The sequence below is a fragment of the Chenopodium album genome, unplaced genomic scaffold (assembly GCF_948465745.1).
Source record: "Chenopodium album unplaced genomic scaffold, dcCheAlbu1.1 scaffold_37, whole genome shotgun sequence".
Taxonomy (NCBI): Eukaryota; Viridiplantae; Streptophyta; class Magnoliopsida; order Caryophyllales; family Amaranthaceae; genus Chenopodium; species Chenopodium album.
Genome location: NW_027665232.1, coordinates 40,120 through 60,742, shown reverse-complemented (window position 1 = coordinate 60,742; position 20,623 = coordinate 40,120). Strand labels below are relative to the sequence as shown.

Below are 20,623 nucleotides of genomic sequence, written 5' to 3'. Positions count from 1 at the left end.
AACCAAACCGATTTTTTTTTTTTTAAGAAATAGAGAATTACTACTTGATAGAAAAGAGGACGACGACGGAGGAGATGAAGAATAAATTCTCCGGCGACGGTAAGCTTCTACTGGTGGTGGGTGCGGTGGCTTGGGTTCGCTGGTTTATGGGTGCGGTGGTGGGTTTGTTGATTGTGGGTGCAATGGTGGGTTATCGGTGAACGGTGGTTGACAATTTGCGGTTGGTGGGTTCGGTGATGGTGGGTTCGATTGGTGGGTGTGGGTGCTGTGGAGGAGGAAATTAGGGGGAAGTGAGGGAACAAATTGAAGGAGAAGGAGTGAGGAGATTTGTGAGGATTTTTTGTGTTTTTCCCATTTTCACGTGAAAGAGAGAAAGGAAGAGGGGAAAGAGTAGAGAGAATGAAATAAAAATAATGTATAAGCCTATCTTGGGTTAGCTACATCATATCTTTTGTGGAAATTGCAATACCTTGATTTTTATGTCTGTCAATACACGATATGATAGAAAATTAAAAATTTTCAAATACAACCTGCAAAATTATACCCCTTTAACCAGTTACAACCTTTTAAGTTTAATTTTTGCGAAATAGAACCTAAGAAAAAGACACCAAACTACAATGAAAATCAAATCTCTAGCTGCTTTCAAAACCCATGCCAAAATGCTTGATTTCTAGTAATATTAAACACATTCATACGTTATTTAATAATAAAAGTAGCTCAAAATATACATTGCACCAAAATATTCAATAACCTGGATTGCATGATCTTGACTGCACCTTGATTGAACAAGTTGTTGATGAGCCTTTTGGTAGCTTCTGTACTTCCCTTTCGAGCAATATCCTTTCGGCTAGTGTAAACATATTCGGGTAAGTTATAACCAATTCCTCCAAAACTAATGAGCATCTCAGAAAATATTTAACCATTGCTTGCTCCAAATTAGTCCACGGACTGTATAGGTTTATCACAATTCTTCTCAGGTGTGACTCCAAACAAAATGGGATCGTTTCACTTTTATTCCAATTATTAACTTCTTGCAAAAGTACGACGTTATTCCATTCATAGTTCTTTTTTTTTTTTTTAATGGGAAGAGGAGAAATATTAATTAATTAAAAATAATCAAAGTACATGGCTAATAAGCCCAAAACGCACAGCCAAAGCTGGAGAAATGTTAAACCAAAAGCAGAGAAACCAAAAGCTAATAATAAGAAACAACAAGAGAAAATTGTCCTCTTCCAAATCCATCCACCAAAAGTCATCCAACGAGCAAAGAGAGCTAGAAGTTGCTGTCAAAAAGGTCCTCTTCATAAGCGCCTCTAGCACAGTAGGGAATGCTGCTGTGAACTGCTTCATGTCCCTCCATGTCAATTGCACTCTTAGCTAAGTAATGGGCAACGAAGTTGGCCTCTCTTGGGATGAAGTTAAACTCAACCTCGCAATCCATTTTGATCATCTCCTCAATGTCTTTAAGAATGACCGCCATTTCATGAGTCCCATGCTTCTCAATTTCTTCGATTATTTCCTTAAGAGCAACCGCATCAGATTCCACAATAATTTTCTTGAACTGAGCTCCAATAGCTGCTGCAAGACCATTACGAACAGCTATTAATTCAGCTTCACTGGCAGTTCTGGCTTTAGTCTTCCATGACCTCCCAAAGATCCATCTGCCATCATCACCCCGAGCCACGCATCCCACTCCATTGATGCTGGTCGTTCTCCAAGCTGCATCAGTGTTAATTTTAACATACCCCTCCCTTGGCTTGCTCCATTTCAGATCACTAATAGCAGCAGCAGGTTCCTTGCCTTTGCCCTGAAACACATTAGCATTTGCCACCAAATCGCACATGAACCTGTTAAACATAGAAATGGGGTGCAACATAGCAAGCTGGAAAATCAAATTGTTTCTAGCTCTCCACAAGTGCCACATAGCAATACTAAAGGTGATTTTCCAGGCCTCACTTCTTTCTAAATTGTAGTTTATCCACTCATCCCAATTCAAACTGAAAAAAGTGAAGATACAGAAGCTGTCATCCAATCTGTTAGCACCAAAAATTCTGTCCCAAAATACTCTAGAGTTAATACAATCTCGAAAAAGGTGAAGATGATTCTCCGAGTCTAACTCACATCTAGTGCAAATGGGGTTGAAATTATCAATCTTGTTGGCTAAAGAAGTAGCAACAGGAAGAATAGCATGACAAGCATTCCACAAGAGCATTTTGTATTTGTATGGGATTTTTATGTGCCAAAGCTTTTTCCATTTGATATGCGGGAAAGAAGGGGGGAAGAAAAATTAGAGGCTAAGGAATAAGCACTACCAATGGTGAATATACCCTTAGGTGAAGGATGCCAGCAAATAGAGTCTCTCACCGAAGCAATGATAGGCAGGGGGATGCTTTCGATTAAAGAACACAAATGGGCAGGAATAATGTGTCTAACCCTCTGTAAATCCCACTTGCCATTCCTTATCACATTACTAACTCTCCAATGAGCACAAAAATTAGGGACATCTCTATCAATAGCCAAGTAAAGAGGGGTATCCCCCACCCAATGATGAAACCACAAACAAATATCCTCTCCATCACCCACCCTATAAGAAATACCTTTCATAAGCAAGTCCTTCCCTTTTTGGATGTCTTTCCATAACGGGGAAGCACTAGGGGAGGCGTAGCTATTAAGAAAAGAGGAGCGTTTAAAATATTTGGCTTTAAGAATTTTAACCCACAACTTCTCTGGTTCATGAAGGATTTTCCAACCCAACTTGGCCATGAAAGCCAAGTTCCAATTTTTAAGATTACGAATGCCAAGACCACCCAAACCCAAAGGGATGCAAATTTTCTCCCAACTAGTTCTAGGAAGATAGTGAGATCTGTCCACTTTATTCCACAAAAATCTTCTACAACTTTTTTCAAGCTCCTCAAGAATAGAGCAAGGAAGAAGAGAGGTTTGCATGACATAAAGGGGGTAGGAATTAAGAACGGCTTTGATAAGGGTACATCTACCGGCCATATTCAAGAGCTTGGATTTCCACCCTCTAATTCTATCTTTTGTTTTAACAAGGAGATCTTTATAATCCGCTTTCCTCAATCTATTAGGACTAATGTTCACCCCTAAGTATTTGCCAAAAGAAGGAGCCCCCTTAATGTTAGAAGCATTGAGAATGCTCATTTTGAGAGAGAGACACATTTTAGGAGGGAAAATAGTTTTAGACTTGGAGGGACTAATGAATAAACCCGAGAGACAACCAAATTCAGCAAGAGTATCCTTAATAACCTCAAGATTTTCAAGGGAGGCATTAGCAAAGAGAAATACATCATCGGCATAAAAGAGGTGAGAAATGGAAATATCATGATCAATTTTGACGGGACACCAATTACCATCACTCACTCTTTTCTCAATCATCAAGGAAAGCCTTTCTAAACAAAGCACAAAAATGTAGGAGGATAACGGGTCTCCTTGTCTTATGCCTCTAGAGGGGGTGAAGCTCTCCGTCCTCTCACCATTCCATAAGATAGAAATAGAAGGGGTAGTGATACATCCTAAAATAAGTTTTATCATTTTTTCCGGAAAATTTAAACCCATAAGAGTTTCCCTAATAAAACCCCATTCAAGGCTATCATAAGCTTTCGTTAGGTTGATTTTAAAAGCCATAATTTTCTTCTTGCTTTGTTTCTTAAACAAGTGAGCTACCTCTTTAATGACGAGAACATTCTCCTCAATTGACCTACCTTGAATAAAGCTCGATTGAACCGGGTTAATGAGATTGTTAAGGAGAGGTTTAATTCTATTTGAGATGACCTTTGTAATTAATTTGTAGATCGAATTACAAAGACCAATGGGCCTAAACTCACTCATAGAAGAAGGTTTGTCAACTTTTGGGATAAGGGCAATGTAGGATTCATTAATGTCAGGGTGAATAGTCCCTTCATTGAAACACTCCGAAATAACTGAAAAAATGGCACTTCCTACAACCTCCCAATGTTTTTGAAAGAAAATAGGTTGAATACCATCCGGCCCCGGGCTTTTCATAGGAGACATAGAATTTAAGGCATGTTTTATCTCCGAAAGGGTGATAGGCGAGGAAATGTGGTCATGATCACTGTCATCGATGATAGCTTTAGGAGAGAAGGAAATATTTCTGGGTTGGGAGGATTTAGTGGAGGTAAAAATGTTACGAAAGTAGGAGATACAAATATGTTTCAAACTCTCCTGATCACACACCCAATTCCCCTGCTCATCTTTTAAAGACAAAATTTTTCCCCTACTATTCTTAATTTTAGCCAGAATATGGAAATATTTAGTGTTCCAATCCCCGAACTTTCTCCAATCTATTCCGGCCTTTTGAGCCCATTTTATTCTTTCTAGTTTAAGAGAATAATCAAGCTGTCTAAGAAGATCCTTTTCCAAATTTATCAGGAAGGGGGAGTATTTAAAACACAATGCTTTTTGCACCCCTAAAATTCTAGCATATAAACGTTTTTTATTCTGTAAGTTGCTTTGGAAAACAAATTTATCCCAATCACAAACATCCTGAATAAAATAGTTTTTGCTAGCAATAAAATCATTCCCTCCTTTCGACCAGGTTTTCGTAAAGAACTCCAAGAAATTAGGGTTCTCTAACCAAGACTCTTTACACCTAAACAGATAATTACCCCTACTGACCTCAACATTGTTCGAAATTAAAATTGGGCAATGATCCGAATAAGTTCTCGGAAGATGGAATACCTGTGTATTAGGATGTGAATTGAGTCAAGCAGCATTAGAGAGGGCTCTATCCAGCCTCTCCTTGATGTTGTCCTCCCCTTCTCTTCCATTGTTCCAAGTAAAGGTCGGACCATTAAATCCCATATCAATTAGACCAACACCATCCACCCATTCTGAGAAGCCAGCACCTTGCGAGTTTGTCACTGGACGACCTCCCCTTTTTTCTTGTTGATTTAGCACCTCGTTCATGTCCCCAACCACTAGCCATGGAGTCTCCGAAGGAGGAGGGTCATTTTTAAATTCATTCCAAAGGCGATTCTTATCACTGGAAGCTGATGGAGCATGAATTCCAGTGAGAAGAATTTCAGGGTCAGAGGGAGAGAATTTAAAAAGGGAGTGAAAATGAAATTCCGATCCCGCCGCAAAAGAAATTAAGCTAGCTGGCTTTTTCCATAAAAGCCAAATTCCCCCTTTTAGTCCTTTTGCCCCAATAGTAGTACAACTATCGAAGCCCGACTTTTTACACACGTCTTGAGCTCTACTGTCTTTAGCCTTTGTTTCTAATAAAATAAAAATCAAAGGTTTTTGAATTTGAACAATAGTCAACGCATGAGAAAAAAATTCCTTACAAGCAGCTCCTCGAACATTCCACACAATAATCTTCATATTATTAATTGGAAATGGAGGGATGGGAAAGTGACCTAAGGGAATCGGAGTAGAGTTGAACATCGACTCCACAAATTGTTCCCATTCCTTCCACGGCTTTTTCACCTTCATCGTCTCCACCTCGTTCAGTAGAACTGGAGACATGCTGAGCTTGATTTCCGGGATCAGATTTCCTGTCGGGATGTAATCCAGGCATAAATTGAATCCTATCACTTCCTTCTTCGATACAAATACTGCCAGCAAGTTTTGAACTAATGAGAGATTTATGCTTATACTTTCTAATTGCAGGGGATAAAGAATGGGGTTTTCCGGGGGGAGTTGGAAGTGCAGCGGCATTTTTTCGTGCTCTGGTTCCTCAGCACCTTCAGCATGGAAAACATGGGAGGCCATCAGCACCTTCAACATTATATTTAGTCGGGCTAATTCCTCCAGAGGAACCGGCCTCTCCGCTAGCACCAGCCATATTTGAGGGGTAGGAAAGGTAGGGAATAAGTGGTGGGAAGGAGAATTTTGTGGAAATTGGATTTGCGGGATGCTCAGCGGCGACAATGGAAGGGGTTTGATTTGGAGAGTTCGAGTTTGTGATGGATGAATCGTTGGAGCAATCGGGTTTTGTGATTGAAGGTCCGATACCTTCGACCTCAGAGCATGAGATGATTGGAGATCCGCAATTTCCTGTCGGAGCTTGCTGTTGACCGATCTCAGCGAGGGGTTGCTTACTGAGTTGTTGTGATTCTCCATGATTAACTGAAGGAGAAGGGGTAGAAGGAGTTGAAAGAACAGATTGAATTGCATGCGAAGGAACCGTTGTCTTGTTCTTTTTATTTTGGTAATTCGATCTCGGGACTACAAGATTAGTAGTAGCCTTCATTCCCAAAATGTTATTACTGCTATATGTATTATCTCCCTGTCTAATTTTATCCTGTAGTGTTTTAGCTCTAGGAATGTTGCTCTCCCTACTAGTTTCACTTTCCTCTTCTACCAATGGCAATAAATTCCATTGTGTGTTTTTATGCATATGTTGGCGGCTAGCTTGCTCCCTAGGAGCTCCTTTCTTTTCAGCTTTATTTTTCTGGTGAGTATCTCTCCCTCCAACATTTTGCTTACCCTCCCATTTTTTAATGATTTTCTTTCTGTTTGTAGCAATAATCCAAGGCCCATATTCTTCTTTATAAACTAAATCCCCTGCCTTATCCATAATCCCTTTTTGTCCCTTTTCTGAATTTGGATTTTGCTGTTGGGTTTGCAGGCCCACTATCTCATTCTGATCTCCTTTTAATGCATGGCTTGCATCTAAAGTATTAGAAGAAAATTCTCTGCTAGCTACCTCCCTCTGTAAGGCTATACCTTCCCTACAGTTTTCTTTTACATGCCCTATCCTACCACAAGCGAAACACAGGCTATGGATTTTTTCATACTCAATTCGTTGCCATGATCCTCCCACCCAAACCTTGGAAATTAAGGGCTTATTTAGATCAATTTCTATGCATACCCTTGCGTATCGACATCTATTAATTTTATCCGTAGAGTAATCGACTCTAATTGGCCTCCCTGCTACTTGTGCTATGCTGTATAGTGCTTCCTTTTCATAGTATTCCATCGGTAACTATGGAAATCTGATCCAGACAGACATGAATTGAAATGGATTAGAAGAAGGTCGAAAATTTGGCTTCCAGTTAGATAGCATCAGATAGTGATCCAAAATGAACCAAGGGCCTCCAAAGAGCGCTTTTTCTAAGTCATCTTTCAGGGTAAATCTGAATAAAAAGGCTCCATTTTCCATTTCAATGGTCTCCAACCCTCCCTTTGGGTTCCATATTCTTTGAACTCTTTGAGCCATAAACTCCACTCTTATCTTCAACCCAAGACATTTACCCATGAGCGTGAGTGACCAAGGTTTCCTTAGTTCCTGCAGCTTTTCTTTGGGGAATTTGACAACTAACGCATTGTCCGGGCTGCAATCTTCTTCATCCTCCCAATCCTGGGAGTTCATGACTATCTTCCTAGCCTCGGTGAACCATTGGGATGATCTTACCACCGCCTCTCTAAAGGTGCTATTAGATTTATTTTGAGCACTAGCGCCTGTCTTCTCATTGTGTACCAAATCCCCAACTTGATTTTCAATCTCCATACTATCTGACTCACTTGACACCTTCGAGGCAACAACATTGCATACTTGTGGGTTACACATCACCCCATCCTCCTCCATTTCATCAATGGTTACCGCAGCATGGTTCAATACTGAAGAGATCCCCGAAGAGACTTCATTCACCATTGAGAAATAACAAAGAAAAGAAAAACAGGAAAAAACAGGACTAACTTAAGACTGAAAGAAAATAATCAGAATAAAAAAGGACAAGAGAACCTAATGCTCTTAATTGAAGTAAGAACATAAGGCAGAAGACCTGCTCTCCACCAGGAGCAAGCTCCCGGGGCTCTAATCACCAAAGTGATCGAGTTAGTCCCCGATGACTTAAAATCCTAGAGAGAGAAAGTCATGCTTTTCTATTTCAATTAGTAACATATTCCATTCATACTTCAATTCCTGAAAAGATCATCAATAGCATAGATAATCAACTTAGGCCATGTTCAGTTCACCTTGAAAATATAATATTTAAAGAGAAATATAATAGAATCAGTAAAAATAATTTCACTTCAACAAAAATAAAGTGAAATGAATAGGACCTTAAGAGTGATCAAACATATACAAAAAAAAACAAAAAAAAAAAAAAACGTGCTAACCTCAAAGAAAATTGTTTCTAGAACAGGTGAAGCATGAAGCATCTCCAACACTACTTCGTGATAGGAATGACTCCAGGCACAATTAAGCTGTAAATGATGTAAATTACAAAATATAGGCAGCTTATTATGCTTTAATCCACATTTTTCGAGACCCTAGCACCAGAGAGTAGTACAGTAATTAGTTTCGTTATTAAAGAACTTTTTTGTAATGGTAAGAGAAGAATTAAATTAACGGAATTTCTGACAAAAAAAGTAATAACCACCGACAGTTTTTTAATGTTTTGGAAATAAGTAGATACTCGTAGTAAATTTCATACAAAAATATTACTCTACGGAGTAGTGGTTATTACTAAAACAACAATAATGGGTTATTGTCAAAAAAGGAGAGTTTTCAAATGGCCACAATAAAATTGAGGTCATTGTATTAGATAAATCACAATCATTTAATTCTCTTGACTAATGTGAACCGTTGATTTAAAAAATTAAAATCTCCCATGTTCTATCCCACTACAATTCAGTTTTCAATTTTTCACAGTTTATGTTTGTTTTCCCTGCTCAATGTCTATGCTTTCTTCTTCTTAATTGTGTTAAGAGTGTTACTTCAAGCCTTCAATCCAATCCTCATCCACTTTCATTAATTTAAATAAGCATAGATTTCCCAAAATAAAATGTAAGCAACACACAAATACAGAATTAAGAAGAATGAACTTCATTGAGAAAAAGTAAATCCAAGTGAAAGGACAGTAATGTGATGACGAGCAGAAGGCAAAGCAAAAGAATGTCCAAGCAATCAAAACCTCAAAGGCTAATGTTACAGAGAATCTACAGTGAACAATTGCATCAAACATACAAATTTATGAGTTTCAATTCTGCCGTGAACACATGAAAGCAAATGACAATGAAATGGGATAAAAAAAAATAAAAAAAAATAAAAAACTGACATGTGAAAAATTGGAAACTGAATGATAGTGGGATAGAACATGAGAGATTTTTATTATTATTTTTTATTCTTTTTTGGTTAATATTTTCATAGATGAAATCAACAGTCAATTTTATCAACGGCTCACATTAGTAAAAAAAAATAAACAGTTGCGATTTCATCTAATATATTGACCATAATTTTATTGTGACCACTCAAAAGTCATCATGTCAAAAAAATCATAAATTAATACTTCAGAGTAAAACAAACAAACCTTCATGCACGTTGCACCTAGATGTAGACGTCGAACATTGGACATTGATCTGAAAAGCCTAACCTCGTTCAAGGGCATATTTAACTTAGCTTCAACGAGTGAATTCAAATCTCCAATACAATATTGCGATTCCAATCTTAAAGAATAGTCTAGATACTTCAAATTAGGAGCATCAAGAAAAAATTTATTTCTCTGATTTTTATGGAACGTTAAAAGGTTTAGATATAATGTAGTAAGAAAAGGTGCAGAAATAACATCATTGATAGGTTCAAAACATTCCCTGCTTCCTGTCAAATCTAGGCGTTCGAGTAATGGACTCCTCGAAACTAGCCTAGTTATAAAATGTTCACCACGGAAAGAAGCAAAACACAGGCATGACACTTTCAAGTTTGGCAAATTATAAGTCGAGGGAACTTCAAAATTAACATTCAATGTTAGTGTTAACATCTCTAATGTTTGACACTCGAAAAGGGCTAATGGTAGCTTAACGTGATCACTCAAACAGGCAACAACTTCAAGATGCTTGACTCCGCGGCTTAAAGCAAAGGACATCCAATGATTAAGACGCTTATATTCCATATAAACATAAGATTGATGAACGCGAATTCTGAGTCTAAACATAGTTATTCTTTCAGATCTGCAAGCACGCAACGCGTTGTCAACAAATTTGTTATGCTGTTCAAGCGTATCCCGACACGAATGATCACACTCGAGTTGTTCAAGTGTATCCCGACACCACTGATCAAACCCGAGCCGGGTAATCAAAGCAAAGACATCCCGCCATTTCTTTGATAATACACAGGTAGTAGCCGCCTCTTGTACGGAAAGGCGAGAAACTATTTCACTTAATAATTCATCTGGTAAATTGCTTATCCTATCGATTTTGGCCATTGTTTGCACATGTCCAAGGTCTAAATTATTATTATACCTGCAATTCAAATAGAAAATCATGGATACTCAATTAGCATAATTATAATCTTAAACAACAACAACAACAAAAAAACTGATTTTCATATATTTTTAAGGAATAATTGACGCTTACATACCATTTTTTTTTTTTTTTTTTTTTGTTTTTTAGATATGAAATTGAGGAAGATTTGGAGGAGCATAAATGTCTTTGATCGATGAAGAGGCGATTAATTGAAATTGAATGATGAGGAGGTTTTGTACGGGATAATACCGGTAGTAATACCTAATTAGCCGGTAATGTCTTATAATAATACTGAAACAACTGATTAATAAGAAAGCTCGAAAATCCATAACGGCCGTTCTAAACGGCCACGTGGAGAGCTGCTTGAGACCACGTAGGCACCTGCTGCCTACGAGGTCGGTTTGCCACCTATCATTATAGGTGGCACCAGCTTGGTTATCTCTCTATATATACCCAAGCAAATGTTCACCCAAAGGGACATCTTTTTTCTCTCTCTCTCTCACTACACATCTAAAACAATTTCTCTCTCTTCATTCTTTCTTCTTATCGGATTGCTGACTTTAGCATCGGAGAGGTTATTCCCGGATAACCCCCGGGTTAGCTTATCTGTGTTGACTGTGCAGGTGCGTAATTGGACGGTAAACCTTTACCAACCCAGGAAGATTATCTGTACCGGAGCAAACCCGGAACAGTTGGCGCTAGAAGGAGGGGATAGTAATAACTTCTATCGTCCAAATAGCCTTCGCCAGGCATGGAAGAAAACCAGGAACACGTAATACCGACAGCAGAAGCCGAAAACCGTCAGTATGGTAGAACACTCTGAATGTCAATGCGAACAAAACTGTCAATACAATACCTGAGATTGAAGTGGAGGATGAAACTCATCTTCTCCACAAGAATACTGTGAACACACTGATAACACCTGAACGAAGCCCCGCACGGATACCGGACCCCCTGGAGGAATTTACTCCTGAGGAGTTAGAGGTAACAGCAAGGGTAATGAAAGCGATGTCCCGGAAAAGAAAGGAGGCTGAAGCTGCAGCCAATAGGGGGCAAGTTGATACACCGGCCATTCTCGTGATTGTGAATCTGGCGAGCCAGTTCAACCAGGCAGACGAGCAACCGCCGTCACAGCCCCAAAATCGGGGAATAATTGTTCCAAGTGAGCGCCAACCAACTCATGGAACGCAGATAGAGGACTTAGGGTCCCGGCAGCACGAGATCAATAGCGGGCCGCTAAGACGTACAACCAGGACTATAGTCAGGCCGAGAGTATCACCTTTCACCCAGGAGGTACTGGATCAGCAAATGGAAAGGATAAAAATGCCGACATGTACCTTTGATGGCAAAGGAGATCCCAAGCGATATGTAGCGGCGTTTGAAAGCCATATGTTGCTTTATACCGACACCGATGCGGTGTGGTGCAAGGTGTTCCCGACAACGCTTACGGGGCCAGCCTCGGATTGGTTTTCCAATTTGGAGAATGGATCGATTGATTGCTTCGATACCTTGGTCGAACTGTTTACCGGTCAATATATTAGCAATAGTGCAAGGCAGAGAACTTCGGGAGAGCTTATGTCGGTCTGACAAAGAAGGGATGAATCCCTTAGGGATTTCATAAGGAGATTTAACGGTGAGGTTAACACGATACCGAAATTACAGCAAGAAATAGCGATAATGGCCTTAATGAACGGTCTAGGGGATAATGACTTCAAAAAATACATGGCAAGGAAGTCGTTCCCAAATTTAGGCGTGGCCTTTGGCAAGGCCTATAAATACATCAAAAGCGAGGAGTTGTTGAAAACCAGTAGTCAGATAGCGGCACCGGAGCCCTCTCGAAGACAGAATGATGGGGTTGCGCCTAGTGCCTATACCGGCGGAATGAACAGACCACAACAGCAACCAAGCCAGCCAAGGGCCGGTAGGCCACCCAGAGGTTTTGGCCGGTACAGTAGCTACACGCAACTGAGCACACCTAGGGCCGCAATATATTCAATAAATCAGCACAGAGAGGAATGGACACGACCGGCCCCAATGATAACCAAAGGTCGGGACACGAAAAAGTATTGCATGTTTCACAGGGATATTGGCCATTATACGGAAGAATGTACTCAGCTGAAAGAGAATATAGAAGACCTCATTAGGAAGGGCCATCTGTCCCAGTATCGGGCTCAAGCAGGCCCAAGCCGGCAGCAAGCCCCGCAACCCAGACAAAGTGAATATCGAAGGCAGGGTGACTCGTCCATGCAAGATGACACCTACCGGCGCAACCACAGCGGAGAATACCGTCAAGGGAATAGTGCGCCAGGACACAAGATCACAATAGAGGTTATTACCGGTGGTCCGGTGCACGGGGGATCAGTTAGCGGGGCGAAAAAGAGTTTGTCTGAGCACCGGCACACAGTGAATGCACTGGGTGTAGACGAGCGGCCAAGGCCTGCTTCCATGCCGTCAGTATCCTTTTCGGAGGCAGACGCCAAGGGTTTGGCTTTTCCTCACGATGATCCATTGGTTTTAATTCTGACGGTCAATGGAGCCAACATCAAGCGAGTATTGCTCGATGGAGGGAGCTCCGCTAACATCCTGTTTGCAAAAGCATTTGATGCAATGAGAATAGGCCGGAAGTACCTTACTCCGGTATCGTATCCTGTTATCGGTTTCAACGGATCCACAATTAGGCCGGAAGGAAGTATAGTCTTGCAAGTCAGAATTGGCGAAGGCATGGCGGCCAAAGATGTTATGACGGAATTTTTGATAATTGATGTGCCCTCAGCGTACAACGCTATTGTCGGTAGACCCCTGATCCACGATGTGCAGGGGGTAGTTTCGACATACCATTTGACGATGGTATACGTTTCAAATTTGGGAAAGACAGAGCGCGTTAGAGGAGGTCAGACAATGGCCAGGGAGTGCTATGTGACAGCTTTAAAGCAACCTAACCGACAACCCCAGGCTAACCAGGAAACGCAGAAAAGGGGGCGAGCCGTATCTTCACACGACTTAGCAATGGAGAATTTCGATACGCGCCCGGCAGCAGTTCCCCGCCCTTCACCAGGAGGGGAGACGGTAGAAATCGAGTTGCAACCTGGGGTATCGGGAAGAACCGTACGAGTTGGGTCAGACATGGATGTTGATACCCATTGTCATCTGGTGGAACTTTTACTGGAGAACGCTGAAGTGTTTGCTTTCTCGGCAGATGAAATGCCAGGAATTCATCCAGATGTTATAGTACACAAGCTGAATGTGGATAGCAACGCCAGGCCAGTTAGGCAGAAAAAACAAAACTTCTCGACAGAAAAGATAGAAGCAATACAAGCAGAAGTAAACAAGTTGCTAGCGGCGGGATTTATCGAGCCTTGCACGTACCCTGAATGGTTAGCAAACGTGGTCATGGTAAGGAAACCGTCAGGAAAATGGAGGATGTGCGTGGACTTTACAGACCTGAATAAAGCCTGCCCAAAGGATTGCTATCCACTGCCCCGAATAGATAGGCTGGTAGATTCCACTTCCGGCCATGCTCTGCTCAGCTTTATGGACGCGTTCTCGGGATACCATCAGGTCAGCTTGTATGCGCCAGATAGAACGAAAACGACATTTATTACGGATGCCGGAGTATTTTGCTACAAGGCAATGCCGTTTGGGTTACGAAAAGCCGGAGCAACATATCAGAAACTGGTAGACAAAGTCTTTGCAAACCAGAAAGGAAGAAACGTAGAAGTATATGTTGACGACTCCATCGTAAAAAGCCGGTTAGCCACTGACCATGTTGCAGATTTAAGGGAGACATTTGAAACTTTGCGTCAGTACCGAATGAAGCTCAATCTGGAAAAGTGTGTCTTTGGAGTTCGTTCGGGGAAGTTCTTGGGGTTTATGGTCAGTGAAAGGGGGATAGATGCAAATCCCGACAAAATAGAAGCTATACTTAGCCTACCGCAACCCAAGTCTATAAAGGACATACAGAAGCTTACTGGTCGCATAGCGGCGCTGACAAGGTTTATTAGCAAATCGGCTGATAAGGCCTTACCATTCTTTGTAGTCCTCCGGCAAAATAAAACATTCGTTTGGGGGGAAGAGCAAGCAAAGGCGTTAGAGGTAGTCAAAAACCATCTAAGGTCCCTTCCGACCATAGCACGGCCGGAACAGGGAGAGAGCCTGCAACTATACATCTCGGCATCTCCAAAGACGGTTGCAGCGGTGTTGATAGTAGAACGAAAGAAGGCACAAATTCCAATTTATTTTGTGAGCCATGTCCTGAACGCGGCCGAAAGAAGATACCCTCTGATAGAGAAGATTGCATATGCAGTGGTTATAGCAGCAAGAAAACTTAGGCCATATTTTGATGCACATACCATTGAAGTGTTGACAAATCAACCGTTAGAAAAGTCTCTGCAGAAAATGGAGACGTCAGGAAGATTGCTCAAATGGGCGGTAGAGTTGTCGGAATATGTTATAATTTACAAACCACGAGTGTCGATAAAGGCTCAGGCACTGTCTGATTTCATTGTGGAAACATCCTACACTGAAGAAGAAGAAGACAATGGAGTGTGGAAGGTTTCCGTTGACGGCTCCTCAACATCAACAGGCTCCGGAGCCGGAATTGTTATGATATCACCGCAAGGGGACATATTCGAGTACGCTATCAAATTCAAGTTTAAAGCCTCCAATAATGAAGCTGAGTACGAGGCAGCACTTGCGGGAGTACAGTTATGTGTTGCAGCTGAGGCAAAGCGGGTAGAACTCACGACTGACTCACAATTGGTGGCAAGTCAATTTGACGGCACTTATGAGGCCAAGGAGCAAACGATGTCTGCCTACCTGGCGAAGTTGAAAGCGGTAACGGCAAACCTGGAATCATTTGCAATACAATTGGTGCCGAGAGCAAAAAACACACAGGCAGACGCCTTGGCAAAACTGGCAAGTTCCAGCTTCAATGATTTAGAACGTACTGTAATGGTGGAGCTTCTGGAACGCAAAAGCATTGACCCCGACAACACTCCAAAAGAAGTGAATTGCGTGGTTAACGACCAAGAATGGTATGATGGCGTACTAGCCTACAAAGTACATAATGTCTTACCGGCGGATAAAACAGAAGCACAGAAAATAAGGAAGGATAGTGTCTGGTTTGTCATGTTCAAGGGAATGCTGTATAAAAGAGGGTTCTCGCTACCACTGCGAAGGTGTATATCGGCCTATGAGTCAGCTAGGATGATAGAAGAAATCCATGAAGGGGATTGTGGGAATCATGCCGGAGGCCGGTCAATGTCCTTGGAAGCGATGAAAAGAGGGTACTACTGGCCAACAATGAATGCCGATACTTTAGCGTACGCAAAAAGGTGCGACAAATGTCAAAATATTTGGGCCAGCAATCAACCAGCCGCCAAATGATCTGACACCAATTCTAAATCCGATACCGTTTGCACAATGGGGAATGGACATTATCGGACCTTTTACGTCAGCAACAGGGAGCAGGAAATTCTTGATAGTAGGGATTGACTACTTCACCAAGTGGATAGAAGCAGAACCGGTAGCAAAAATAACAGCGAGTGAAGTTATGAAGTTCATCTAGAAGAGTATATTCACCCGATTTGGGCTACCGGTCGCCATGGTGTTTGATCACGGCTCCCAATTTGATTGCAACCTAGTTAAGAACTTCCTTAGCATATACAAGGTAAAATTTGCATACGCAGCCGTCTGCCATCCTCAGTCAAATGGCCAAGCGGAAGCCGTAAATAAGCAGATATTAACGACACTGAAAAAGAAGGTAGAAGATGCGAAGGGCTTGTGGGCAGATCTGGTCCCGGAAATATTATGGGCAAATAGAACGACAACAAGGGAAACTACTGGGGAGTCGCCATTCAACCTTGCTTTCGGCTCCGAAGCTGTCATTCCGGTTGAAGTAGGACTCCCTACGTTCCGTGTTCAGCATTTTTGTGAGGATCAAAATGACTTGCTCCTACGATAGCAATTAGACTTCTTACCTGAAACTCGGCTTACGACTGCCATCAGGTCAGCGGCATATAAGAATCGTATGAGTCAAGCATATAACAAGAGAGTTAATTACCGGCCTCTGAAAGATGGAGACTTGGTCCTTCGTCGAACGGCTGCGACGGGTAGAGGGAATGCAGATGGCAAGCTCACCGCAAATTGGGAAGGCCCCTATCAGGTGTATGAAACGATTCGCCAAGGATCATATCGGCTGATGACTCTAGAGGGAGTACCGTTAAAAAATGTTTGGAATACAAACGTCCTCAAAAAATATTACGTCTAGATTGTACTTTTGTTTCTTATGTTTGGTACCGGCATGGTATGTAGTCATGGTTTAGCTTTTTCTGTTAGTTCATATTTTATAAGCAAGCTCCATGCCTGTAATTTGTTTTGACGATTTTGGCTAAGGCCGTTAGTAAGAAAAGTAAGTACTACAACATATGGAGCCATCCCCTACTTTCGATATGATTTGACAAACAGCCTAGCTAGCTGTCTCTTTCATTCAAGTGAGGAGGAAGGTTGGATAACTAATGCGCCTCAAGGCGAGTTGAAATTGACGGTCTGATCCACTGTCAATACTCGGCCTGCTAAAGGCTGCATGTACCATTTTCAGTCTTAGGAATTAAAGTGACATAAGTGCAGTTCACTTGTTTAGGCATCTTACCGGAGAGGAATAAGTTCTGGACAGCTGCATGAAAATACCGATAATATCAGAATGATAAGGATTACCGAAATCAATTTCTAAGGAAATTAATTACGGAAATCGGGGGCATATGCCTATTATGCTTGATATGCCAGTACGTTGGAATCAAAAAGTTGGAATGGAAAGTTGGAATATGATAAAAAAAAAAAAAACTTAGTGTACAGGCATTAAGTAGCAAAGTATTATAAAACTTAGTGTACAGGCATTAAGTACCAAAGTTGGAATCGATATGATAGGCCGATAATTTATTTCAACTAGATACAGATTAAGTACCAAAGTATTAAAAAACTTAGTGTACAGGTAAGCAAATAGGCACGAAATTTCAATATAGTTATGGAAGTCGCAAGGAAAAATAAATAGGTTATTAACGACGTTTTAATGGATACAGGAAAATTTTCAAATAAAGTTTAACGGTAAAATCGTTGGTAAGTGAATATGACAGAAAAACAATACAGTAGTGCGCAATCAAAATACAGTCAAGTATTATAGATATTGCCAAGTACAGACAAGATTAATAAATGTTAAACAGAGGTAAGATAAATATTGTCAGAACACACGGAAGTAAATTCGACAGCCATCACCCAAAAAAGACAAGGGTCAGATCGGCCAAAATACAAAGTTGAAAGAAATTGTTTAAACAACAACATATGACAAAAACAGCTCAACAATGAGCCTTAAAAGTTACAGACAAAGAGGACCCACATGACTCTGGTGATAGCTGCCCGCCCCGTTAATCTTTCTTCGATTCGGGCTCCTTTCGGGGGGCAGGCTCAGAAGTGCCGGCAGCTTTGTCCTCTTTGATAGGACTGGCAATTAGGACATCAGCAAACTCTTCCTTCGGCAAATCACGTAGATCCAGATTTTTCATCACTTCAATTGGAGGAGGATTATCGAAGTAGTCTGCTTCATAGCTGGTAGGGGACAGGTGCATATCTTCACTATAAGGTAGTTGATTTCGTTGCTGGTTGGTTGACATGGAAGATCGGGGAAGATGAAGAAGAAACGTTCAAAATGTGGGCCCTACTAACGGATTCATGGATGGAATCCCTTAGTTGGTGGTAAAATCGATTTTTTGGAAATTTTGGTGGTGGTAAAGTAAATCTTTTTTTTATGGAGGTGGTAAATTCGACAAAGTCGTTATTGGAAGGTGGTAAAAATCAAAATATCCTATTTTTTATTTATATAAACAAATGTATCAACTTGCATATGTACAGTTGCATTGAAGATGATTAATTACTCCGATCTGTAGTCAATGTATTCAATTAGAATAATACTCCGCAATTGACATAGACTTAGATAATGAAGATTAGCAATTAATTTATCACATAAGTACATGACAATTTAATTATGGTTTTTGATCTTCGTGAGATGAAAATGGAGCGGATTGAAGTGGATCAAGCTGAATCCGCCTCCATTGGTCATCGGTCCATCATCTGCCATTCAACCCCATGCACGCATCAAGCCATCACCCCACATTGTCACCATTTAGACATTCGTACGTGCTAAGTTTGCTACTCGGGCAAGGCTCGCTTTGTTAAATAACAATAGTAAGCCTTGTTAAATTATGTAAATAATCTAATGGATATTATTAGTTTGTATTTTACTAATGTATCCTTAGCCCTAACCCTAATATTCTATTGTATATATAAAATCGTATGCTAGGGTTAGTGGTAAAGATACATTAGTAAAATACAAACTAATAATATGCACTTGATTATTTACATAATCTAACAAGCCTAGCACCAAGTGATCAGCTGAGACTTAATTAAGACCCATCATCACACATAAATATCAAGTGAGGGTGTTGGTGACTTTTTCAAAATAGGCCAAAGGAAGGTGTTAACATCATTTAGAAACGAGGATAGTGTAACCTAAGTCCAATGTAAATGTTATTGACTATTATAACTAGTTAAAGATTTAGGATATAATACCCACTTCGAAAACCGGGATTTAAATTTCGTCCACATTATTTGTCCCTCAATTTATGGCTCTCTCTTAGTCTCTGCCACAACCTAATAATAAGTCATGCAACTTCACACATAACAACAATAATGTACTCTAATATTATTTAGACTAAATTAAAATATCAATACAAACTTCTACTTCTATTATACTAATGGCTTCTCTTTAGTTAATGATAGAGTATAAAACATAATCGATACCATGTTAGTGGACCATCTCAACCAAAAGCTTAAGTTGATGGTTAAGGCACATGAATATGTTTTATACTCTATCAGTTAATTTTTATTATAATCTTCAGCAAGATGTATCATCAATGTCAAAGCATCTTTGGACGAGGCATAGCACATGTCTTACAAACTTATAGTAAACTACACAATCTAATTATTTTAAGTGAGTTGACTTTAATAACTTGAAAAGCTAAGGCATTAAATAGAGAAGATGTGAATGCGCTTTCCAACCAAACCACAAACTAAACTAGCAAAATTATACTTCGAAACAACCAGGTTAACTAGAAAACAATTGCTTGTGAATATGGTGTCTCTAAAACATCTAAAGCCAATTATCATAGGATTAATGTTAATCCTAATGACATCAGGTTTTTTTTTTTTTTTTGAACACATGAGGTTATTGTTAATTACTCCATCCGTCCCTAAATTACATTTCTACTTCTCTCTATTATGCAAGGAATAAATGCTAGATGTGGAATGTAATTTAAAGACGGAGAAAGTAGCAAGTTTATGTTAAATTAGGAATTTTCACAAATGTTACATATTTTCTCTTTAAGGAAATCGACGTTTCTTTTGACGTTGCATTTACCCAATAAATATACTCGTATTGACATTTATTAACTTGCTTACATATATTCCCTAAATAATTCACTTTGTTTAATTTTGTGGTGCTTTCCACCTTTTACCCGCTTTCTTAATTCTTGTGGCTCCACATTTTGCAATATATTGAGAATTATACTTCCTTCTTCGTTTTTTTAGTTGACAGCATTTGACTTTTACACTATTCACAAACTACACTTTGATTAGTTTTTGTGATTTATAATTACATAAAACACAATTAAGTGGGATTTTGTTTGAATCGTCTCAATGTCGTATATTTTATTAATATCAACTTTTTGTAATTTTAGAATGTCGAGAATTAGAGATATCAAGCGTTAAAATAGTGCGTTGGCAAGCGTTATAATAAAAGGGTGTCAACTAAAAGAAAATGGAGATAATGTATAACTAATGATTTCTAGGATTATTTTTAATTGATTGGTGTTGTGATTTTGTAGGTATGGTGTTAGGGCAGACATGCACTGCGAAAGGTAATCAATGCTATGGTGAACATGATTGTTGCGAAGGTTTAGATTGTATCGGAAGATTGTGGCCCATTTCTATCTATGGTTATTATTTGTGTTGTACTGGTCCCTGGTATTGGCATGATTGCGACTTATAGCTATAGCCAATGAACCGGATCAACCTTGGCCAGCGCCAAGGCGTGGAGTGGGGCGGAGCTCAAAACTCAAAAGGGTTAGATTCAGTTTGAATAGGCGATCAGCTAACTCGCAGTAAGGTTACTTTTTAGGTGAATCTTAAGATTTATCATGTGTTGTTTCAATGAATACTACAAGAAGGGGGGAGGGGTTGAATTGTAGTATGAGAGTTTAGCCAAACTTTTTGCGGAATTAAAATTAAGTTAGCTAAAGGAACTGAGAGATTAACTGAAGGAACTAAAGAATGCAAGAGAGATTTT

The 20,623-nt window shown here is 40.1% G+C and overlaps 3 protein-coding genes across 3 annotated transcripts; 1 reads left to right on the top strand and 2 right to left on the bottom strand.

Annotated features, from left to right (window-relative positions):
- Positions 1–1,273: 1,273 nt before the first annotated feature.
- Positions 1,274–2,212, bottom strand: LOC145622374 (uncharacterized). Its single transcript, XM_081676399.1, has one exon. The coding sequence runs from the start codon at positions 2,210–2,212 to the stop codon at positions 1,274–1,276; it is 939 nt and encodes a 312-aa protein (XP_081532525.1).
- Positions 2,213–7,837: 5,625 nt separating this feature from the next.
- On the bottom strand, positions 7,838–10,190 carry LOC145622373 (F-box protein At4g22280-like). The gene is made up of 3 exons (XM_081676398.1): positions 9,300–10,190; positions 8,107–8,193; positions 7,838–7,909 (listed from the first exon to the last, which is right to left on the bottom strand). Exons 1-3 carry the CDS (start codon positions 10,188–10,190, stop codon positions 7,838–7,840), a joined length of 1,050 nt encoding a protein of 349 aa, XP_081532524.1.
- Positions 10,191–11,907: 1,717 nt separating this feature from the next.
- LOC145622372 (uncharacterized) lies at positions 11,908–15,615 on the top strand. The gene has a single exon (XM_081676397.1). The coding sequence runs from the start codon at positions 11,908–11,910 to the stop codon at positions 15,613–15,615; it is 3,708 nt and encodes a 1,235-aa protein (XP_081532523.1).
- The last annotated feature ends 5,008 nt before the right edge of the window (positions 15,616–20,623 follow it).